At 35.3% G+C, this 25,828-nt stretch overlaps 1 protein-coding gene across 15 annotated transcripts in view; it reads left to right on the top strand.

The window, feature by feature from the left end:
* Positions 1 to 25,828, top strand: part of DCDC1 (doublecortin domain containing 1) — a 358,252-nt gene that overhangs the window by 159,538 nt on the left and 172,886 nt on the right. For 14 of the 15 annotated variants that reach the window (XR_004950812.1, XR_004950813.1, XM_036220546.1 and 11 more), the window contains 5 exons: positions 651 to 821; positions 14,935 to 15,036; positions 18,124 to 18,287; positions 21,287 to 21,433; positions 23,634 to 23,739. Coding sequence is in view for 13 of the 15 variants with exons in the window: in XM_036220546.1 (XP_036076439.1) it covers positions 651 to 821; positions 14,935 to 15,036; positions 18,124 to 18,287; positions 21,287 to 21,433; positions 23,634 to 23,739 (690 nt within the window). In the remaining 2 variants the exon portion in view is untranslated. The remainder of the gene's footprint in view (positions 1 to 650; positions 822 to 14,934; positions 15,037 to 18,123; positions 18,288 to 21,286; positions 21,434 to 23,633; positions 23,740 to 25,828) is intronic. The other variant, XM_036220543.1, reaches the window with a different exon arrangement.

Here is a 25,828-nt window from a genome sequence, read left to right as displayed (position 1 = left end):
AGCATGGTCTTTGAAGTATGGATATTTTGGAACATCATACTTAAGAAATTTGGAAAATTATATTTTGGAATATTTGGAAGGAAGATATCAGATTGATTTATTTAAAAGACCAACAAATGTTAATGAAATTAATATAAATATTAAACTTTTTAAATGATAGAGATGAGGCTGAGAACATTGATTAATATTGGATTATTCATCATTTTCATATTTTAAATGTTACAGCTTCTTAAAACATGCAAATGGTAAAATAAAATATTCTACAAAGGAAGGTACATTAATAAAATTAAATACTTTGGGTACATTTATTTAAAGTCTTAGGGAGGTTTTATTCTGTTAAGCAGTTTAAAAGTCTTTTGCAAACTTGTCAGATGTGTTTTTTTCATACCCAAGGATATTTTTAATTCGGTTATTGTAAATGACTACCTATTACATATTACTGAAGTGCAAATGTTACAAATTTTCCCATAAAAAATTCATTGATGAAAGAATGTATATCTTTTCCATTCTTTTTACTTGAAGATAGATCTATTCTCAAATTCTTGTATCGAAGTCATTTTCCCCCCATCAAACTAGGTACTCAAAAATCTAATAGGTGTGACATCAACAATTACTTCTTGCTAACAACTCTTGTAATTTAACCCCTTCAGGTGAGCAGGCTGATTGATGAATTGCAGACAGCTATCAAAAGCAACAGAGGTCATCTCTCCAAACTTGGCCCCCAATTACAGGCTGAGCAGGAGCAATTCTCCTCTTATGTCTACCAACACATTAAAAGCCTTCCAGCAAACACTCTTATCCCAGAAGGCCTGCAGCTCAAGGTGGGTGTCATTCTGTGACTTTCATTGGGTTCAGCCAGAGACAAAACACTGCTCCATTTGAAAACTCTTATAACAATACCACTCAGCTTAAATTTCTTTTCATGTTGTCTTCCTCAGACTGGAGTTTGGCTTACAAGTGCTAATATTACCATTCAGGGAATGTATTTTAAAAAGAAAATAACTAGAGGCCTTTGAAATGTGGATTTTATAAACTTTAACTAGTTTTCAATCCAGAAAGTAATTTTAATGAAGAAATTTAATCATGTGAACATTTGCATACTTTTCCAAGAAGTGTATTTTTCACAGGAGTCACTATGTATTTCAGCTTTAAAAAACAACTTATTTGAAGGAATGGGCAAGCTTTAATAATTTACAGACAGTGGCAATAGGAATTAGAGGTGAAAGGCCAGGTGGCTGATTGATGTTCAAACTACACTTCCAAGGAAAAGAATCTGTATTGGATAAGTGTGACATATGTCTGAGTTTGCTTGGTAAAATCAATACTTAAGAATATACTGGGAAAAAAGGTGAATTGGTTATTTGTCAGGACCTGATAGCTAAATGTCCTAGACTACTCTTTGCTATTGCATCTTTAGAAGAGAAAAAGTAAGTCATACCTGACTAAGGTGGTTTAGGTACTGAAAGCTGAGGAAATTGAAATACTTTCATTTATCATGATAGAGTTTCTGTATTAAGTCTGTCAAGTTAATATCATTCTGTAATTTCATTTCCCATGTTTCAAGAGACTATAATTATTAAAATAAGAATTACTCGAAGTGTAGCTTTTTTCCACCTATGGAACCATTACTAAATTTCAGCCAACTCTTCCTTTCCTTTTGATTATATTTATATTTGAATGTGATAACTTCCTCCTTTTAATGGCATTCACATGTTTGTATTTTGAATGAAAATATTACCATGTAAAAATTGAGATTTTGGGAAATGTAATTTCATGATAAACATGATAATTTATTTCTCATAGTCTGTGCTACTCAGCTAAAGGCTAAGGAAGTGATTGATGTTCATCAAGTTCAAGGGTTCTATAGTCTAGCTGCATTGTTTTTTTTACAGATTTCCGATTTGGCTACAGAGGCAGTCTACCCTTTTGCTATTGATCAAGAGAGTAACTAAGTGAGGGATTGTAGTTACCTTAATGTCATTCATCCCCACTCGTTTGTATCAGTAAATATCACAGACCTGGAAAAAATAGAAGTGTTTTTATTTTCCTTGCAAGCTTGTTAATAATTTCTACCATTTGTTCACATTAGCACATAGGCTTGATGGCAGATATTTGTTAAATTAAAATGCAGTTGATATGTAATATTAGTTTCAGGTATACCACATAGTGATTCTACATACATTTATATATCATATGATGTAATCACCAATGTCTAGTAACCATCTGTCACCATACAAAGTAATACCTTACAATATCATTGAGTATATTTCTTGTGATGTATATTACATCTACGTGGTTTATTTATTTTATAACTGGAAGTTTATACCTCTCATTCCCCTTTACCTTTTCACCCATTCTCCCACTCCTTCCCCTCTGGCAACCATCAGTTTGTTCTTTGTATCTATGAGTCTGTTTCTCTTTTGTTTTGTTTGTTTGTTTTGTTGTTTTAGATTGTTGTAGATTCCACATATAAGTTTAATCATATGGTGTTTGTCTTTGTATGACTTATTTCACTAAGCATAATACTCTGTAGATCCATCCATGTTGAAGCAGATGCCAAGATTTCATCTTTTTTATTGCTGAATAATATTCCACATCTTCTTTATATATTCACCTATCAATGGACACCTAAGTTGCTTCTATATTTTGGCTATTGTAAATAATGCTACGATGAACATAGGGGTGCATGTATCTTTTAGAAATATTGATTCTATTTTCTTCAGATAAATTCCCAGAAGTGGAATTACTGGGTCATATGGCAGTTCTCTTTTAATTTTTGAGGAACCTCCATGCCATTTTCCATACTGGCTGTACCATTTTACACTCCCACCAACAGCAGATAGCAAATATTTAACTTTGGAATCTGAATTGTTCCTTTCAGATATTCCCCTGTTAACATGCTTGAAATTCTTTCCATACCAGCAAACAAAAGAGGAAATTTATATATGCAAAGAAATAATCTTGTATTTGTTTGGGCTCATTATGCTGTACAATACAGTAGCCACTAGCCACATGTAGTTATTTAAATTTAAATTAGTAACAATCAATAAAAGCAAAAAATGCAGTACTTCCAGTAGAATGCCTGTAACTTTTCTGATTTATTCACTGAAAACACCACATTCAGGAACCCAGTCAGTCCTGGGCAAACCAAGATGTGAGTCACCCTAGTCTTTTCTGAGTTCTCTTTTCCTCCTCCAAGGCATTTTTCTTCTTTATGATTTTTTTCTCCAGTAAGTACTGTCTCATTTGCTTTTCCTGCCTTTCTTCCCAGTTTTTCCTATTTCAACGTCTAATTTCTCTTAGAGAATAAATTCCTCTTCCAGTATTGCAAGAAACCTGGCCATCTGCCCCATCTTCAGGCGTTTCTGCAGTTTCATACTAGAGTCATCTGGAGATCTCTTTTAAACACGAGTGCCTCCAAATCCAGAGACTCTGATTTAATTGGCTTGACATGCTGAAGCCGGCTTCTACCAGCTTGACAAGGCTTATTGTTAAATTTTCAGGAATTTTGTGAGCCATTTATTAAAGTCATTAATAAAAACTAAATTACATAAACTTACAACTAAATAGGTTATATTAAAACTAAGGTAATAAACACTTTTAATTCCTCATCATTTTATTATGTTTTACTATTACTTTCGCTCCTCGAAGTTATTTATGCCTTTCATTTCTGTTTAGTGGAAATATGATATGCTGGTGTGCTACAGTGCATCTCTTCCAAAGTTTATGTTCAGTGATGGCTTGTTGTAACTCAAAATTGGGCATAGTCAGAAATTGGCACATGTGGACCAGAGTTACTCAGCCTCAAGAACCAAAATAATCGATAGTAGCCATCATCATCTTTGAGAGCGGTAGTTCTCAACTAGGTGTTGACTGCAGGGTGTGAGTCAAAATCCCATGGGGTGCTATTTCATATTGTAAGTCACCTCTTCACCGAACTTCTCATCCTCATCATATATTTCACTGATAATTTAAAAATAGCAGCTTTTGGTTAGGTCTTAGTATTAGAAGGTTGTCTCTTAAAAGGACACACTCTTTCTGTGTCCCATAGTGCCTCAGTTCCATTTTTGCAGTCACATGGCATGATACAGTACTAGGTTTAAACGGACCTATAAGAGAAGGGACAGAAAACAGCCTAAATTTGGATGTCCATCTTGCCGTAGGAAAGTTTCTTGTTAAAAAAATTGAAGATACAGCATAAAACATTAGAGGAATTTTAGGAAAAAGTTATATCATCCATATAAATTACATTATTTGTTATATGACCATTCTTACCCTCACATGTTGCTCTGTATGCACTCATTTGCCCTTTGTGGTCACAACCACGGTGTGTCCTTTTTTGTGTGCTGGTACGTTCTCTTTTGGTCGCATCATAGCACCTTTAAGGTTGTTGAGATTTCTTGTTGTTTTTACCTTTAGTGGTCATGCTCATTGTGCACCAAAGTGTTTAAAGCCCTTCAGGGGACAATTTTTTGAAGCAATTGCTTACTATTTCAAACCTTCTCTTATCCCATATTCCTTGTCACTGCCACCATCGCCACCACTATGAGAACATCTGCTGTAGCCATTGGCTTGGTGACTTCTGCCTTCCCGGTCTGTTCTTTCCCCGCAACTCCTCCTACTCTTCATCCCCATGGAGATGCTGTCAGAAATGTTAGCCTTTCCCTAGGAGCACAGGAAAGAAAGGATTCGTAGGAAAGGGTATTAACAAATCTGTAGGGGATGGTGGGTGGAAAAACTAGTAAGAAGGTGGATGATCTCACAGAAAACTAATGGGAAAGAGGGTGGGACGTGTGAGTAGGTGGGAGGGAGCACAGGGGGTTGAGTGGGAGCTGGGTACAGGGGCATCCTTGCAACTGGAACTAGTGCTTTTCACACACAGTTTGGTCAATGATGCCCAGCGGGCTATCTTCCATTTGCTGCCAGTAGGGGCAGATCTAGTTTCTGTGGGGCCTAGAGCTTGTAGAACTCGAGGGAGAGGATCTTCTTTAATATTAGGCCTGAAAATGGATATTTAGAATGACAAAGTAAATCACAACAAATTTATGAAGATTTGGGGATTCTGACCTTTTCTTCTTAGATCCTTTTTGAGGTAGCTTATCAGGAATACTTACATAGAAATACTCCCTAACTGCTGTCTGGCTTCCCCTCCCCATCTATGGCATTCTGTTGCTCTTGGCAACTTCCAGCACTCTCAGGAGCTGGAGCAAGTAAGGGTCCTGAAGCTCGATCTTCATTAACTTCACACGAATCCACTCTGGCCGTGAGCAAAGGAAATATGGTAGAATTTAGTAACCTAGACAAAAACTAGATTCAGAGAGCTGTGATCTGTAGGTCTTTATAAGCCTTTTAATTTTTATTTTGTTTCATTATAGTGTTTTCTTATAGCATAAAGAAATTTAAGCTTTTTATAAAAGAGGTAATTCAGAGATTTTTTTTTAGAGAATGTCTTTGTTCAGTATCTAGTTAAGCATCTAACAATTTTTATTCTTCCAATGACAACATAAAGAAGATCTTAAACAAATAGTCCATCTATACATTATCAAATACATATTTTGAGAGGGCATTGTTCTGGGTACTGTGGGGGGATGCAGAGAAGACTGGAACACCTTCCTGGCCCAAGCACATGATACTTTTGTTAGAATTAAAACAATATGATATCTTTTGAAGACAATAAAACTAATGTGTAGGTTTTTTCAGCTTTTTATACAATTTCATCATTTTTAGTTTACAGATTTGTTTCTACTTAGAAAATGGGATAATTTTGTTGATAAGAGAAAAGAAATAATTTTTATTCATAATACTTTTCTGGCCTTTCCTATATTTTGGACCCTCAAATTTGATCTACCAATGGCACAAGAGTACCACAAAACCATTTGAGATTTGCAGCCTATTTGAAAAATTTAGTCCTCTAGCCACATGTATTGATAGGAAGTTTACTTAAATATTTAAGAATCTATGGAACAGTTAAGTAAGCAGAAGGATAATTGAGGTCAGTTATCCATAAATTATGGCAAGATTTCTTTTTTGGATGGCCTTGTCACTGTTCTGCATGCTTTTTATGTTCTTATTTCCATCATGCATTTCTTGATTCTTGTCTTTCTTTTGAACCACTTTTCCCATATTTGTATTTATAACTCTTGAGCTTTTCTGTTACTTCACCCAAATGGCTTCAGTAAACAGTGGGAGTCCAAATTTAGGTTATGCTCTAAGTACAAGTAGTAAAACATGCCAACTTGACATTAGTTGTCAAGGGAATTATGGGTAGAGTAGCAAAATTGGAATATTCGGTTATTGTTGTGACTTCAAGAACATTCATTAAGGGCAAAATGTGATAGAGATAATTAATTTTCATTTGTAAATTTTACCATTATAGGCAAATGTTTAACTTCTTATTTTAAAGGTAAAGAAACTTAAGACCCTGTGAATGCCTCTCAACATCTCTTGAGTAGCCGTTCGCACTAGGCACTGAAACCTCTCGCCTACTTTTCTTTCCAGTGCTCTCTTCCATCTTGCCTTCCTTTCTTTTTTCCTTTTTCCCTTCTTTGCTTTCTTTTCTTTTTCTTTTGTCCCTCCCCTTCCCACACCTCCTCTCCCTCTGCCCACCCCACCTGTGGGGGGGTGGGGAAAATGTCAGAGTATCCACTCCAGCCTATTTCTAGACAGGCATCTGCAGCCAGGTGTAAATCTCTGTGTGCAGAAAGATACAATCTTCCTTTCCTAGACCTGCTGAAGGGAAAAACTGCATCTGTATCAAAATCAGGGAAGAGCAATTGGTTGGGGCCTCAGCTCCCACGCAGAGCTGGATGTAATGAGACAGGCTTTCCCTGCACAGTCCTGACAGTCTTCAAGGTACCCAGAGAATTGCCAGGTGGGCAGTCAGCAGGGAAAGTCCGCGGGCCAGAGCTGGATTACTGTCCCAGCAGTTACCCAGACTAAATGCAACCACTGAACCTTACTGCTGCAGGCACACTCTCTCTCTCAGGGAGATTGTCCTTCTCCATAGCAGTTAATTTGTTTTTACCTCTCAATTAGCTTTTTCACAGAGTGTTTGAGATGCTCAAGTCACTGAGATTCTCTTCCTACATATGCTCCCATCCCCTGGATTGCCCACTGACATCTATGTTAGCCCGACTCACTGTGAATATAATCAAGCATCAATTCATCATTTGAACATAGAAATGAATATAGATTTTCTAGTATATGCAAATGAAGTGATGCATTTATACCTGCTTAAGATTATACCTACAGTTTTGTTAATGTTTTATGATTAAAAAATGGATTATTTATTAAAATAAAAATGTATTGCCATGGACAGTAAGCTTTTGTATGGGTTTTAGTTACCCAGAGTATCATTCATATTAGGGGGGAAATTATGTTTACAGGCATATATTTGGTATATTTTTAAAATAAACTGAATAGCATTAAAAACATATTCTCTATCCAAAGCTGAAAATATGATCTCTGAGGATAAGAATTTGGGGAAATCTGATTATTTGGTCCATGTTTGTTTCTCATCAAAAAAGCCCTTTCTTTCTATGAGAAGAAATATAATGAATCCAAGAACTTCCAATGATTTTCATTTACCAAGCTGTGATATCTAATGCATCATATACTCCGCTACAGACAAGACCCGCATAACTGGTATCTTAATTGTAATTAACTATAATTTTAGGCACTAAATTAATTTAGACAAAGTAAAATCCTTGTTCCATTTATCATTGAAATAGTCTAATTTATTAGAGGCTTTTTGAAATTACTTAGCTCAGGACATGACATGCTAGTAAATTTACTTTGCTACTGTCTCCTAGATGATTTTGAACATCTTCATATATCGAACTCAGTGAGAATTGTAATTAGATACAAAGAGAATATTTTTTTAGAATCATTTACCTTGTTTTGAAATTTTTACTTTGTTCATAGACACAGAAAAATGGGATAGAAGAGAAGTCTTTAAGAATTATAACAAAACGATGAAATGTGACTTTAAATGCTTAAAGGAAGGGAACGCAGGCCCACTCCCAGAGTAACTTGGGGAGCCAGTGAGGGCCTCCCCAACCTTGGCCTCCCTTGGCCCTTACTCCACTCTTACCCTCAAATCAGGCTGTCAGGTACCCTCAGGTTATCATTATCACCTTTTTTTTCAAAACCGACTTGTAGGAAATAGGCATGTTACATTTTCTTTCAAGGTAAGACCGTTGAATTTTTTTTTTTCTTGGATCAAAGTTTTTTCTTGGAAACTACTGTGTAAAGTAAATGAAAGTAGAATCTACCCTGTGTATGAAGCCAAGAAGCTGGCTCCCCCTTGCAGACTCACTCATCAGGTTTCGTCTCCCACTTGGGACCATAACCCCGACTCTCACCCCCTATTCATCAGCCCTACCTACCTCAGGCTCTCCGAAGGATTCCAGAGAGCAGAGATGAAAAATCACAGCCTCCAAGAATTAATAACCAATAAGGTCAAATATTATTTGTTCTGTGATGTTTTAATTATGACAGAGGAGTAGATCTCTAACTGGAATTTCAGGTATTGGCAAGTTGGTGGGAGAGATATTTGGGGTTAGAGTCTTCTGGCCCATCCCTAAAATCCTACCTCATAGGCAGTTACTCGCTATACATCGAAAGGGTGGACTCTGCTGCAACTTACAGAGGAAATTTAAAATGTTTCTTTTAAAATAAATTATTTTCTTAAGTGTACTTTTTCTGGGTTTTAAAAAATGTTATTTGATTTTCGTTTCCAGTATTGTTCGATTGATTAAATTTAACAATTATATATAATTTGTTTTCACTTAAGTGCATTCTCATTTCTTGGGATAAAATGTACTGGCTCTTTATCTGTAGTTACTACTTAAAGAAAGTTCTGTTAGGTATTAAAACACTTTTTCTCATCTGTAGTATAAACATACTAATTCATTATTAAATTTTCACTGTCTGAATCCTATAATTTTAATATTTGCTTTGTGATTATCACCTTATCTAAATATTAAAGTTAGATATGTTTACTGTTTGATTTATAATACATTGCACGTTTGAAAAATATAGAAAATCTGGATGTTCTAAAAGCTATCTTGCAAATCTGTAAAAATGAAAAACCTGCCAGTACATTGGTTTAATATACATGTAATGTTAATTTCGTTAGAGCTGATTTCTATCTGCAAAGCTAACTTTGAATTCTTATTGGATAAAGATTATTTTTAAATTAGCTGTAAATATGGATAATTAGCCTCTTACATAAGAAAAATATTTTATATGACTTTCATGTTTTTTGACTAATGTAAAAAACATGTGGAAACAGAGAGTGGAATTCTGGGTACCAGGGGCTACGGGGTAGAGGAAATGGGGGAGACAGTGACCAAAGGGTACAAATTTCCAGTTAGAAGACGAGTAAGTTCTGGGATCTAATGTACAACATTGTGATATAGTTAACAATAATGTAATATATACCTGAAAGCTGTTAAGAGAGTAGCTCTTAAATGCTCTCACCACAAAAAAGAAATCGTAGTTGTATGACATGATGGAGGTGTTAGCTAACTCTAGTAATTATTTTGCAATATAGAAGTATATCAAATCAACACACTGTATTCCATGAACTCACACAATGTTATATGTCAATTACATTTCAATAAGCTGGGAAAAATCATAAAACTTGATTTTTTAAAGCTCCCCTGCCCCTGTGTATAGATCTGCTGAGAGCAAGTCACTGGTTGCTTTGAGTATTGAGTAGTTTAACGTGTGTGACAGAACATCCTACACTCTGGATTCCTGTGCACGTGTGTAGTGGATGCAATGCTATATTGCCAGGATTCCCTCTTCAGGACCGAAATACCCACTCTCCAGTGGCCACAGCTACATCCTTCTCTGTTGTCCTTGGTATAAAGGAGCTGCTTCTCCCGAGATTAGGCCTTCATTCTGGGGGCAGCCTGCATCTAGCATTTGGTTGGTGTGCATCTAGCAAAGGCATGACCCTCTGATCTCAAGACCGAAGAACTCTGAAGGACCATCCCAGCTCTAGAGCTCCCACCAGAGGCCTCTGTTGCAACTGCATAACAGTTTACCTCCCCCTGCCCAGTTCTGCCTCCCTCACTCCCTCACCGGTGTGTTGCTCCTAAAAACGCTCCCAGTAAATTTCATGCAAGTAAACTTTGGCCTCAGAATCTGCTTCCTGGGGACCCCAATTCAAGACAAAGTATAAGTTACCCTTTTTTGAGTATATTTAATTGTATTCACCTGGAATATACCAAATAGTTTTATGTGGCTATTTTAAATTCCTTTTCTTCATCAGACCTCTAGTAGTAAATCCTGTTACCGTACAGCCTCCCAACTTTTGGCAACACACTGCGGTGTCATTTTCCTATTATTGCCTCTTGACAGCATTGCATCCTGAGGCATTTTGAAGCTTAGGTGTTTGGCCTTCCACTCACACACAGAAGAGCTTCCTGGGTGGTCTGCCCAGCAGTTATGGAGAGTTTGGGAACCTGCTGTTCCCCCACAGCTAGCTCTTAACCAGACTTACAACGTTAAAGCCTGGATAATGGTACTGAACTGCACCTTATACGAGTCCTTAAGTGAATGTCATAAATGATGCCAGGCAAACTCATCAAAGAACCATATTAGATCAAAACTCTCCATTCAGGTCATCTTTCCCTGTACAGTTTAAGTTTTGGTCACTACCTCTATAAAATCTTCATAGTAAATACAACTCATTTAGTACTTTGTTGACATTTTTATGCCTTCACAAATACTGCATATGAACAGTTATATTTATTTTGATTTATTTATACCCATAAATGGAGTCATCATATTTCAAAAATATTAGACTAACTACAAATTTTATTTCCCAACCTTGCTAATAAACAAATAAGCAAGTAAAATCACTCTAGAATAAACAATAGAAATAGACCATTTCTCACCATGTCCATTGCTATCTTTAAATATAAGTATCATATGAACTGGTCGTCCACCCTTCAGATTACCTTTACTCCCTATAGTTTACTCTCCACCCAGCAGCCATAGTGACCTTTTTTAAAATATAAGTTAGATCCTGTTACTGCTCTGTTCCATACCCTCCAAAAAGTCCCTGAGTCGCTGCCAGCCCATTCAACCTCTGATCTCGTGTTACTTACTCGCCCTCTCTGTCACTCTGTTCCGGTCACACTAACCAGCTTGTGGTTCCTGGAATCTACTAGGCACATTCCTGTCTGAGTTTCCTTGCTCTAGTGGCTCCCTCTGCCCGCAGTGCTTTTCTACCAGCCATCTGCTTAGCCAACTTTCTCACCTCTCAGTCTTCACTCAAATCTTTCCTCTCTTGAAGGCCTACCCTGATCACCTGCTTCGTATGGCGACCACCACACCCACCTCTCTCCCTTGCCCTGCTATATTTTTTCTTCGTTTCATAGCACTCACTGCCTTCTAAACCCCTAGGAGAGGCCCTAGCAATGTGTACATATGGCAGCTATTTCCGTAAAATTTGCAAACATATTTTAACAATAATTGGTTGAGACCATTGTCTGTTTCCACTCTAACTTCCTCTCTGTCAAGCTTTCCCCTACATGACTGCAGGCATTTTTGAGATCTGGCTAAGGGGGAAATCGAGTTGGGGATACATTGAGTTTTGGTGTAAGAGAATGTAACTCGTGGTTGGCAGTCACTTCCCTGTGCAGTTCAGTTAGTGTGAGCCATCCTGGTGTGGGGAAGAGCTTCTAGGAAGATGATGACTCCTGCCTGCTGGGCACAGAGCAGTTTGCTTTCTGACTGTGAACTAGTGCCTGGGACCAAAGGTACATGGATATGGGAGGAAAAACAGGGAGTGAAATTAACAAAGCCATCTAATATGTAGGAAGATCTTCCATATTTCATAGCTCATATTTTAGAGAAACCTGATCAAAGTCTCCTCAAATTTGACATCAGACATATAAAGTTTTATGAAATGACCTCTAAAGCTGAGAGAAAATTTTCTAATTAATAATAATTTTTTGATTAACCATGTAAAAGGGAAGATGGAATTATCTTTCTAGTCTCCTTATAGAAGATGTTATAAAATTACCATAGAAAGAGGTGATCGAAGACAATTCATCTAGAATATGTGCTAATTAATGAAGATATTTTGCGGGTTTTTTTTTTCTGGATTTCGTAATGTTTTTGCAATGTGTGAGCTTTTTAATACGTGTAACTTCTTGTGATTTATTTTCTCATTTTAAATGAATATTTTGTATCTGGTTTTACCTTTGGAATTTTGCATTCTTTTTGTTGTTGTTGTTGAAGAAACCCCACCAAATTATGTAAACTTCAGGCCTCACAAGACCCAGATGTGCCCTCACCACGCTGTATGATGTACTTATTCAGTTCCCCAAGAACAGGAATTTCTGTTCACTGGTATAGCGTAAGCACCTGAGCAGTGCTTGGCACATACTATGCATTCAACAAATATTTGATGAATAAATGAATGAACATTAAAAGTAAACATTGGTATTCATATAATTTAATCTTACTCAAGAAATGTCAATATTGACATGAATGAAAATGAAAAGACTAGTTTATGGCAGAGACTCCTCTTTAAACTACTTTGAGTAGTAAAGGGCATGGGGGTCAATTCATATTTGTAGGTATTTTCTTCAGTAGTCATTAGCTACATTTTTCAAGAGAATCTGGATTTTATTTTATTTTTTAACATTCTATTACCTTACTCCTTGGGACCCAAAGCTAGACTCAGCTGGCTTGTTGCATCATCCCACTCCAAGGGTGAGAATTTAATTTTAGAACTGGAGGGAGGTGAGGCCATGCAGAGAGCCACTGGGAAGCCAATATAGCAGTCAGTTTTTCTTAAGTCAAGGATCCAGCAGCAGGAAAATAAAGGTAAACTATTTTTCATTTTCATATATCTAGTCAATCATAGAAACTCTATTTAGAGGGCTATCTTTGTTTAGACATTGGACAATAAAAATAAAAACATTTCTCCTGTAAAAGAAGAAAAAAGTAAATACAAGATTTGGATTTTTAAAAAACGGGCATAGTAATATATAGACCTTAAAAATGGAGGTGGGCCTTAAGAAAAGTAGAATTTCATAGGATTTCAGCTTGGGGAATTTTTATTTTTGTAGAAATACAGAATAAAACATATGAATGACTAGTGGAAGGCAGCCTACTTTCACTTAAACACATAAACTTAACTTAAGCACTAAAACACCTCTCTTTTTTTCTCCTTGTGGGCACTTTTCTAGACATAGGAGGGAAGGCTTATTAGCACTAGTGAAGAAAGAGTGATCTAGTGACACTCTTAGGTGTTGACCAAGTCTTATTTGCTTTCTCAGTTTGGCAATTAGCATTCACATTCTTATTTTCTAGAATATAATTTGCTGCGTTCTGATTTCAGCAAGTCTTGACAAAGAAACATCAATAAGTTCTTCAAACTGAGCTTTTTCAACACTAACCTTGTAGAAAAACATGCTGTTTAGAATCGTGACCATCACTGCTAAATATCTCAGTTTTTTAATAGTTTTGTTTTAAATTAGGGCCTGAAGAGATTGCTGGGATACTAAGAGGCTCCTCCCACATTATGTCCCATAGATTCGCAGGCCATAGTTGGGTTTACAAAGTTTCTTGCAAAAGTAGAGTGATTTCTTGCTCACAATTGTATCTTTACTCAGAAAAAAAGATTTAAAACAATCCCCAGTAGCAAAAGATACTGTACAGTGTGAAATGTCACTGTACCAAGGCTGACAGCTGTACCATCTCCACTGGACTGTCTGTGTGATGAAAAACAGAGTAGAGAAAAGCCCACCCTTCTTGAACTCTATTACTCCTTTTTTTCTTTTCAATCATCTTCCTCCTCCTCCTCCTCCTCCTCCTCCTCCTCCTCCTCCTCCTCCTCCTCCTCCTCCTCCTCCTCTTCTTCTTCTTTCTTCTTTCTTCTTTCTTCTTTTTTTTCTTCTTTCTTCTTCTTTTGTCTAAAGCCTGAAGAAGTGCTACTAAAACACATTATTTCCTAAACCAGGTTAGTACTAATTAAGTAATTCTCAAACTGTCTCAAAAGTAAAACAGAAAATTTTCTTCCTTTTTAAACAAGGTATTCTCTCAAATTATCTTCTCTGGACAAAGTGCTAGAAATAAATAAAATGGCTACCTTGATGTAATAAGTGTATCAGTAAGGGAAGAAAATAACTTTTGAGAAAAAATAAAATCAAAAGCAATTATTTAAATTGTTCATCATCCTCTCTTGGTCCATTTTTCTTGCCTGGTGAATGATGCACCCACATGGATTCTCAACCAGGTCAGAGAGTGGTGTTCACTCTACTGGGACCACCCCCCACTGCCACACTCCCTTCCTGTGAGTGTTGCATAATGCAGTCTTATGAATTTTATCTCTGTTTTCAACAACTTGTTGCATAGTGCACTTAAAGTAGATGGCTTTCGTCATAGTGTTATATAATACATCTGTCAGGTTGAATTTCCTTTTAGTGAGTCAGAAGATGAGCTGAAAACTGATATATTTTAAGTATAAATCAAATATTTTTCGCATACTGTGTAGCTTTATGTTTTTCAAGAAGAATGAAGTGAGCACTAGCTACTTGGTTGCTAATTGACCTTTCTCTGACGCTTGACATGTTTAAAAATCAGTGTAGTCAGTGATTCCTCCTGCATTTCCTTCTATTTTAAGATTGTAGGGGGTACTAGTCAGGTTAAAAACATTGAAACCAAGAGGAGGAACAAGGGAATTTCTTTATATTATTCTTATCCTGTTGATTTTCATTGCCAGTTACTTGCACGTGTTCATACAGGCAGTCCTTGCTTTGCACAGTTCCCATATGCATGACTTCCAGTTGACACCAGACTGTGCAAAGCCAGGACTGTTCGTATTTATATATGTATGTATGAATATATGTATGTATTTGTGTGTGCATGCATTCATTTTAAATTTTGAATGTGCTTATTTTTCAGATATTTGAAAATGGTAAAGACACTGGAGAGATCTCTGTTTGGATCAGCAAAAAAGATCTGGGGTCTAATAGCCCAACTCAAATTGGCAATATAATGGAAAGAGTGAGTTTACTGACCATTTATTTATGACTATAAGTGTCTTCCAAGTTGCTTGTAGTTAATTTAGACAGTTATATCTGAAGAAGATTGATAGCCAGGCTTGACTTCTGAATTCCTTAGGCTCTCAGATTTAGTACAGCATTAATTCCAGGCCTCTTACTTAACAGCATTTTAAACTTCATATGCTTATATTTGGAAATCTGCGCTGGACTCTGGGGTTGCCCTCTTGTTTACACTTTGAAAAGAAGTGACGTGATATTCAGTAGAGGGTATGTTTTGGGTCTAGGGTATTTCCAAGCCCTGGCACTGAATCAATAACATGCAGCTTGGGTCTTCTCTTACATTCATTGTGAGCTAGTCCGGATGGTTTTTTCTTGGGAACCTTTACCTTTGCCTATTTTCCAGACAATTAGAGTGTTTTTCTGGCACAATCAACATGTTCAGGGTCTTTATTTTGGGTCCTTGTCTTGCATAAAGAGATGGTTGAATATCTGTTGTTTACAAATTGGGGTTATGTACCCCAGCACACACCAATATTTTAAGCTCTGTTTCTTGGCTTTTGTTCAGAAACTTGCTCTTTTCCCTTCCTTTAGTTCAGCACCCTCAGACTTACCCCTCCCTGTCTGTATCTACCACCTGGCCTTTATAGTCAGTCACAAAAGTCGCATAGAAATAGGAGACTCTTATTTGATCACTACCTGGGCCCAGAAGAGAGGGGGAAATGCTACCTTGATTGAGAGAGAAGGATGAAGAGACTTGGCTGATTTCTTTTTACCATAATATCCCTGACTGTCCAAATCACCATGATACAAAATCCTTCAGATAGTTCTCTGCTTGTCTTCTCTCCGTTTAACATTAGAATATCTTACTTTTTGGTTCATATTAAAATTTATATTTTATATAGGATGAAATTCTTTAGAAAGTTTTTTTGTGTTGGCTTATGGCACAATGAAGTCGATCTGTTCTTCTAAATGCAAGTCAATCTTGGAGTATTTGAATTAGGGGTATTATAAAGCTGTTTGTTTGGGAGATTTCTTGTGACACCCAAAGATGTATAGTCCCTTGGTGCAGACTTGTTTCAATCACTAGCCTAAAATGTTTCACACTCTTCTCAGGTCCCTGAACAAATTCTTATCCTATAAAGTCTAGTGATGATAGCTTTAAAGATAAATGGATGAAGATTATCACATTTTTTGGTCACTATAGCCCATCCCTAACCAATGACCTAGAGATGAAAGGCACTGAGGCCCTTACCTCCTGTAGGTTGTCAAATGCTCATCTTTGAACATCTAAAATGCAGTCTGTCACCAAGTTGAGAAAATAGAGATTATAGTGTAACTCCTGTGAAAGTGAATTTGGCTAAGTGGTCAGGTGTTCACATCCCTTCCGTGCTATATACCCCTGTTCTTTGTGTACACATTTTTCTCCTGGATTAGGCCTTAAATTGTTTATATCTTTCCCCTTTACAGTAAAAGGTGATGCCCATAAAGCAAAATCACTATGATTTAAAAAATGATCAGCATTACATGTTTTCCAAAATAAAAGCAAAACGACAAAAAAAAAAAAAAAAGCTCGATGGCTGAGACCACATAGAAATAAACATAGGACTTTGTAAATACAATCTATAGATTTTAAAACATATTTGTGGTTCCAATGGAAAATAAAACGATAAATTTTTACTGTCCTAATACCTTTGCCTATTATGCAACTAAATAGAGTAGTAATCATTATTTTTAATTCAGAGAACTTGGCTATGCCGGGTTAAAAGTATTAACTTTAATAAAATGAAAAAAATGTGTCATTATTTTCAGCCTTTCTGATGCTCAAGGCAAAAAATCTGGTCAATGTAGAGCTGATGAAGTTGGAGATATGATTATTTACCTTGAGTTAGGACAAAGCCTAATTTTTAGGTGTTTTACAAATATGGTTGCTGGTCAAAGAAAATGTTTTACTTGGTCGAGAGTTTATAGCCAATAGGGGAGGAAAAGAAATATACGACAGGATTGCAACTTTCTCCTCTTTCCTCTGAGCCTCGGCATTTAGCACTTCTCAGTATACCTTCAATGGGAATTAATAGAAGGAGTGAAAAAGACACCTTGAACAGCAGTTAGGCAAAAAAGGCCACAACTATATCCGCATCCCTGCCGAGATTACAGAGTAACAAGAAATTGAGAGACGCAAGAACTGACAAGGGAGGGAAGAAAAGGAAGCCTGTGACAGAAGACTGGGGGAGAACAGAGCAATGGATAGTGTGAGGCACAGAGCAGGAAAGAGCCGAGGCCTAAGCGCTCAAACAAAGGTAACTAAAAATAACGAAAACTGTCTTTTAAAATTCTACATGCAACACGGTTCAGCTGGATTTACATTCACTTGAAATATGCCTTAAATTAGAAATAGTTAGATAATTTTGAGACTTAAATGTAAGACAGAAGCAAACACTGACAATGCTATTATTTAAAATACTAAGTGAAAGCATTTTATATTTCACACCTTAATTATGTCTTATTCACAACTTGAAAACATCTATTATTGAAGCTGCCCACAAGCTTTTTCAGGGCTCTTAATTAAAATACATCCAGGAAGCGTTCTCCTAAGTGAACCAACCTAAGCTAAAAGTCATCTTTATTTCTGCGGTCCCATAAGTGGTTATCTCAGGCTAGTTGGGGTTATCTCAGGCTAGTTGGAGACAGGGATGTTGCTGATCGTAAAACTTGAACATGTTCAAGAAGGCCTGTAACAAAATGTGTAGCTCTGACAAGGAAAGCGTAACCCTTATCAAAGAGGACCGTTACCGAGTGTAGAAGCTAAATGCTCTTTCTGTAAGACTGTCACATCTGCTTTCAGTCCCCGTGCCAACGGGTCAGAGCTCAATCACAAGCCTGTGGCACCCCCTGCTGGTTAAAAGCCCATGCTCATTTTGTTACTTTACCCTGAGCTAAACATTGCCATCATTTCACACTTCTTTTAACATTCTATATGAAGTTAATTATCGTTTGTTTGGACTTCATTTGTTACAAGAGTAGAGACAGTTTATTGCAGATGTTCACATTTTATGTTATTTCTTTTTCATTATTTTCCCTCCACCATCAGTTACTTCTCAAGATTCATCAAAGGCTTCAAGGATCTTCCATGAACCCACCAGGCCTTAATTTTTCTTCAACTCGGCTTTTCGATGAGCATGGTCAAGAAATTAAAAATCCACTTTTGCTGAAGAATGAACAAAAAATTTGGGTCTCTTATGGTGAGGCATACAGGTAGGAGAGAAGTATTTTTTTCTTTCTGTCTTCAATCTTTCCAGGGACAAACTAATTTAAAAGGAGAGCTGAGAAGACAAGTAGCACTCTTTATGCATTTTTTTTTTAAATTTTGAATTCCAGTAAAATTTCAGGGCATTTTTTTTTTTTGGTGTATGTAAGGTAGTATTGTTTATGACTTTCTCTCTCTCTCTGCCTCTCTCTCTCTCTGACTTTCTGTCTTAATGCCTTGTCATAGTTCTTGAAGTCTGCCTGTCAGCACAGCAAGTGGGATTTGTTCATGTCTGAGTAGTCACCTTAATGATAGCAGATGGAAACGCCACAGGGGACCCAAGCCCATCACACTGTCATTGTCGCACACTGCCCTGACCTGCTTCCACTCCTCTATTTTTTTGTCCCTTTTTAAAGGAGAAATGGATGGTAATTGAAAAGGATCTTAAGCAAGATTTATGAAGCTGTAGACAACATGATTCCCCACTATCTCTCTATGTTTTCACAAATAAAGTCTTAACCTTTTAAGCACCAATGACAGGACAGCTAAAGATAAATTGGTAAAGCTCAGAAGCCCTATCTTATCAAAGTTATATTCCTCAAAAGTGCTTTATATTATCCCATGATAATTACTGGTTATTGCTGAGCATTGTGTAAATTTTTGTAGATTGGTAAATTCCTGCATAAAATTGTCTATGTCTTTGAGAAAATAAAAAACTGCAGTCTATAGGCACTGGTGAGCTGGGCTGTTGTGTGGAATATATTGGAAATTTATGCATATTTTGACAGAACACATCCAGATGAACTCTGAAACTGCTTGTCAGGAAACTTAAACACACTTTTCTGCCTATTTTTAATTTTTTTTTAAGCTCTTTATTTATCTGTAGTACAAAATAAAGGAAATAGGGGGAAATAATTTTGCTTATGGAGTATAATTGATCATATATTAATTATAATGAAAATAGCATAGACAGAAGTAGGAGCTGGTTAGATTTGCTATATGTTCTAATAGTCAAAATTTCAAATGCTGAAACAAATTTACTCAGAAATCCATGAAGATTTTGGAAAAGGCTGGTAGGATTAGTTATGGGTAACATGTTGCAAAATTTTATTTCATCTATTTCAGTAAAGTAAAATTAAAATACTTAATAATTTCTTATGCTGTAAAATTTATAGAAATAAAATATTCTTTAAAGAATGTTGTTTTTTCTTCCATAGGCAGATTTCAAAATATAATTTAATTGCATTGTGAGAATTGTTTTTACACTGATAAAAATTGATAAATTTTAAAGTGGTAAAAATTCTTGAATAATTTAGCCAGCTCTTTCAATTACAAGGAAAGGCTTTAGTAAAATGTGTGTCTAATAATTTTGTCTTAAATATCATTGTTAAGGTGAAAGCAATGACTAATTTTGATGTTTTTAATGATGTTTGCTATAATACTATATTTTAATAAAATCAAACACTTCTTCTTGGTTAATTAGAGAACATTTGTGAAATAACTACTAACTGCTAAGTACTTGAAATATTCCAAAATCAATTGAGGATTGTAGCTGGAGAAATTCATAAGTGTGTATATTTGTTTGTATATTGCTGTTATTTTAATGGGATAATATTTTTTTTTTCTGGTTTTGAATCTAATATGAAGCACTAGGAAACCATTATACCATTTTGCTACTATTAGAATTTCCAAAGTTTATGTCTAAAAATTTATTTCCATCCACTTTAAAATATATTGAGAGAATGTGCAGCATGTACTAAGCAAATGATATTCATTTTTAGGGAGTAATTCTAATGTGTCTAATACATGCTGATATGGAGGGGTCAGGTTACTCATTTACGAAAGATGATTTTTCCAATATCTGCTTCTATTTTGAGTCCTTTAATTGTTTTTCTCCCAATTTTTATTTTGAAAAATAATCAATCTGCAGAAAACTTGAAAGAATAGTACAAAGAAAACTTGTATATCCCTCACTTAGTTTCACCAATTTAAAGAGTTTCCCACATTTAGTTTACCTCTTTCTCTCCCTTCTCTCTTGTTTGAATGGTTTGAAATTAATTTCAGACAATCATTGACCTTTCACCTCTCAATGCTTCAGGTCACATAGCTGAAGAATAAGGTGTTCTATGTTGCTGCATTATAATATCTAACATAATCAACAATAATGTAATATCATCTAATTTACAAGTTAAATTCAAACTTCCCAAAATGTGCTTTAGAGCTTTTTCTAATCCAGTATCCAGATATGCTTCATACATTGCATTTAGTTATTTTCTTTAGTTCTCTTCAATCTAGAATATTCTCCCACCTTTGGTTTTGTTTCTCATGACATTAATTTTTTTAAAGAGTTCATTCAGGTACTTTTCTTGTGATCCATATAATGGATTAGTCTGTTTTCTCATGATTAGATTCAGCTTAAATATTTTTGAGAATACTACACAGGTAATGTGGTTGAGTCCTATAATTCTAAAGTTAAATAACAAGCATTTGTCACCAATTTATAGAAAAAAAATGGCTCATATTTGACATGTTGGCCATTCTTCTTGTTTAAGATCTGTTTTTTATTTGATTTTAATTCTCAAATAATTAAATTAACATAAAACAGTGTATCTTACAGTATGTAATATAAAAAATCAAATCAGCATAGCATTTAGTGAGCCCACAGAAATGGTCATTTGTAGCCAAATATTAAGCATTCAAAAATTATTATGGGTGTATTGCATTGTAATGATACATTGATGAATATCACATAGTCATACATGATATAGTTTTTAAAAATGAACATTATGTGAACAATTGGTTGTTTTCTCAACAAAAAATACTTTGCTTTTATTATTGAGATTATTTTTTAAACTACTGCGTGTTACAACTATCCTTGGCATATTATAAATCAACCAAATAACTAAAATGTGCATTTCAGGATTCCTGGATTTTATTAGACACTGATATTATATTCTTATTATTTACTTCTGCTCAAATTTCAGTGTTTATATAATTTTTTTGATAGCTTTTTCTTTTTTTTTTTCAGATCGCCACTAAACCCTGTTTTGAGTTTGACCTTTGACCAGGTGACTGCATTTACCAGAGATGGCATTACAGTTGCATATAAAACATTCTTGGATCCTAATGCTGTTCTGCTACCTGGATGTGACAAGTAAATTAACATGTGCTTGGTTAAAGTAATCTAAATCACCTAAATTCAGGCTTGCAAGAGTGAGAGGTTAAAACACTAAAAGATGTTCTTCGAATTGTCTTAAATAAGCAATTATTTATTTTATTGACTTACTTCACAGTATAATGAGCTAGTGCCTCAAAGATTTATCATTAACTTTCTTTGAGTTTTAAAAATACCTCATGAGGCAATGAGCATATATAGTTATTGCTTTACAGAGGTAACAATTGTATTTGAAACATAAAAAGTGCTTGTAATGAATGTTTCTAAATTAATAGTTTTGAATGGAATCGTTAAACTATTAAATAATATGTTTATTCATATGAGTGTTCATATATAAGGATTTCATTCGATGATGAAAAATTGAAAACAAAAGCGATATGCTGGAGCCTTGGTGGAATAATGAGAAGAACAGGAGCCGGAGGATCTGAGCATCTAGCCCCGACTTTCCTTATGATTGCCCGTGAACAAGATAGGTGTCAGTATCTCATATGTAAATAATAAAACCCAGCATGTACTGAGTGTTGATTATAGAACAGGCACAGTTCTAAATGACTGGGGTAAGAAGCTATGTAATCCTCAAAACGATTATTTTAATCGCACCATTACCTATTATTCTATTATTATTCTATTTTATAGAGACAGAAACTGAGGCTCAGAAGAGCAAAATAATTTGTCTAGTCATAACACCAGTAACGATAGAGCCAGGATTCTAACCCATATTGCTTTTCTTAAGAACTGAGGGTTTAACCACTATCTTGCACTGTCCAATGGAAACATGCTTTGTGACTATCGAATGCTTGAATTGTGACTAATGTAGCTGAGGAAGTGGCTAGTGGCTACCATATTGGACACTGTGGCATGACAGTGATAGTATGTTGGATTAGGTGGGTTATCTTTAAGGTCCTACCTAGCTTTAATATTTTGTAATTTAACAAATTATAACTTTCTTTAAAATAAAGATGAAAAGACTGAAGTAGAGGGCAGATCCAGAGAATGAAAGCAGTCTGATAAGGTCACTCAGTTTAGTTAGTGTCAACCTATCATTAATATGTCTACAAGGACAAACTCTTTGGTCTTCCTCAATAGTTTGAAAAACTTCATCCCTTAATGTTGCCTATTACTGTCCACACAAGGTTTGAATCTGTTTTGTCACGTTCCCTTTTTCTTTATAGACAAAAGATAACTCGTCATCGTTTTTTATAGGCATTTTCACATATGAGTTTTATTTCATGTGTAAAAATCTTTCCCTAAGCTGTCTCTTTCCCTTCAAATTTTTGAGTTTGATTTTAAATTACGTATTCCTTCTTAATTTCACAGGTGTAATGAATACTGTTTTATTAAGTGGATTCAAATTAGATCTAGGTCCCTAAGTATAACAGTGTGAGACCGCCTTTATTGAACACAAACTAATTTGAAGATAATTTACTTAATTTTTAGATTTTATTTCAGATTTCTCTCTTTATTCTAAAGTGAATCATTTGAAATCTTAATAATCATACTCTTACTTATATTTCCCTGAGTATTGAAAAAAACGATTACCAGTCCCAGAACTAGTTTCTGTTGAATAGCATGCTGTATGGTATGTGTTAACATTTAACGTACCGATGTTGAGCCAAATAATTTTCCTTATGGTAAGAATTGGCTCACTTTTAAAATAAGTGATTTGGCTGAATTAAGAATGACACTCAGTGCCTCCATTGTACCCACTAAACTGTGTTGCCTCTTAAGACTCTCTTAAAAATATCATCCAGCATGCTTAACACAACTATTTTAAGTATAAAAACATTCTTTATTATTTACAGTCCATAAGTATAATAACACCCTTTATTATTCATAGTCCAGTGTATTTAGAAATAAAATCGAACAATGAAGATGGTCTCCCTGATGAGTGATGCTGTAAAAATAAGAAGCATTTTTTATTTCTTTGTCCTATTTATAATTAATTAGGGATAGAATCCCCCAGTGTCCTAAATAATTTCAAGGTAAAAATTTATAGTCTTCCCTTTCAGTAATAGATACCAAAGTATTCTACAAACTTCTGTTTAAAAGGTTATGAACTATACATTGATTTTACTCTCACTAGTAGACTATAAGATGCATAAATTATTCTAGTAGATTAAAGGGTTTTATAATCACATTTTATTCTAACCAAAATAATCAAATGTTTTATTTTTCTTAGTTGGGAAATTTGTGAGGGATTTCCAATGAATTTCAATGTCACTAGCCAACAGATACCTGATCAATTTGAAAAGGTGAACTTGGAGAACCATTTTCTACAGAACAAGGTCAGAATTATATATTGTAATTAATCAGAGTGTTTTATGTATGGATACTCACTTAATACATGGTGACTAAGTGTATATTTGTGAAAGTTTTTAAAAATTATAAATTACAAATGTCGAAGCAAGTATTTTTACTTCCTTCTAATTAATTAAGCACTTTAAAACTGAATTAATATATAGCGTTCCTACTTGAAAAATTTATACCTGAATTCTGTCATTCTGGTACTATTGTTTAGCAATTTTTCTTTAAACTACTATATTAATAAGTTGGAATTGTTTAAGAAAGTCTTTAAGATGGCTGTTCTCTCTCTGTACTTTAGTATCTGATCTATTTGCTCCATGGGTCGATGTATCTAGGGACCATGAATTCTTTAGAAAACCCAACAAGCCAATCCAGAAGGTCTATTTATTAATTTACAGTTAGAAATTTGTCCTGCCATTAAATAATTTTGTTCTCCAACTGAGCTATGAAAGGCATTTTAAACATGTCTGCAAAGAAGAAATAAATTTTTCTCAGCTGGGAAACTATGTAGGGTTGTTCATTGTAGCTATAGAAACTTTAGTGTTTGAACTCATGAAATCAAAATCAAAAGGCACCCACAGAGATAGAGGTTCCCAAAGAAAGTAGGGCTTCTTGTTAACTGGTCTAGGCCCTTTATTTCCAAGAGACAGTGCAAAAACGTATTGTCCAAAATTGCTTTTTTTTTTTTTAATTTCTCCATGCTGCCCATTTAGTCTATTATGTCAAAATTTATACCAAAAATAGTAGTTGTTTCAAGGTGCATATAAATCTGAATAGTATAATTATTAAAATAGGATGAAAATCAATAATTGTTTCTTATCCTGTTTTTGAGCAAATTTAGAAAATAAATATGAATCGAATGGTAACACCTTTTGTTTTATGTTCGTCTGGCATTTAGAGTTATTTACCATAGTTCTGATTCTGTTGGCATTCCATTTTTTATTTTTGCTGCAATTTTATTTTCTTGCTCAAAAAACTTGTATGCCTGCTGTTGCCTACCAAGGTTGCATATCTTCATCTGGTCTTTATTGATCTCCATGATTCCCCTTCAGTCTTTCCCCATTCTCAGTTTGCCTTTCCAACATTCTCCTCTTCTTGATCTTTGTTGTACTCTACCCTAAAGTCAGAGCTAATAAATTGTGTCTCATAACATACTTTTCACTTTGATATACTTGTACCCTGGCATGTGTTATTCTTTGCCTGGGAAATAACCCCCACCATTACTACTTCTTGCCTTAAGGTTTTATTCAACTTCCTCTTCTTCCATGAAGGCTTCTCAGCTCCTCCAGAGAGAATTAACTTCAAATTATTTTGCATTATCAAAACTCCTTTTTGGCCTTCGAAAATTGTTCTCAGAGTTCTGGTATATGCATTTATTTGCTTTTGTGTCTTTCCCCTCCATTAAATTGAGAATTCTCTGGATGCAGACATTATGTCTTACTCATCTTTGCATTCCAGAGTGCTAGCACAAAGTCTTGAATGTAGAGCAAGTGCACAATACATATTTCGTGAATGATATTTTAAATTTAGCTATAACCTATCCTGCAAGTCTCTCTATTGTTTAATATGTTCTTTGTGTATTAGCCAAGCCAGATTGCTCATTTGTTCTTTTCTGAAAGCACTCCATGATTTCCGTTATTATGCCCAGTGGATCTCTCTGCCTGGAATTCAACTTCTCTTTCTTTGTTACCACCCTCCAGCCTTCTCTTTTACCCTCCTGCCATATCCTAGCATGATATAGTTGGCATTCAATAAATGCTTGTTGAAATCTTGCCTGTTATTCTAGCCTTATCTGATTTTTGCCTGTTTCATTGAATCTTTTCTCCCCTCACCCCCACCTCCAAACCAAGCAAGATGTTTCTGGCCTTGATAACTCCGTTGCATCCATTCTGTGCCATTTACAATGACATTGAACTCTTAAAAAACATTTTTTGGTATGATTCAAAGTCAATTTGTGCTCCAAGTTTGAGCATATTTCAGATCACATTGGGGTAGAAGGCGGAGAATAGTAGATTTCACTGAGAATGTTGAGATCAAATCATAAAGGGCCTTAATTCAATGTTAGGGATT

The sequence above is a fragment of the Rousettus aegyptiacus genome, unplaced genomic scaffold, assembly GCF_014176215.1.
Source record: "Rousettus aegyptiacus isolate mRouAeg1 unplaced genomic scaffold, mRouAeg1.p scaffold_m13_p_5, whole genome shotgun sequence".
NCBI classification, from domain to species: Eukaryota; Metazoa; Chordata; class Mammalia; order Chiroptera; family Pteropodidae; genus Rousettus; species Rousettus aegyptiacus.
The sequence above is the reverse complement of the archived record's forward strand: the minus strand, read 5'-3'. Positions and strand labels throughout refer to the sequence as shown.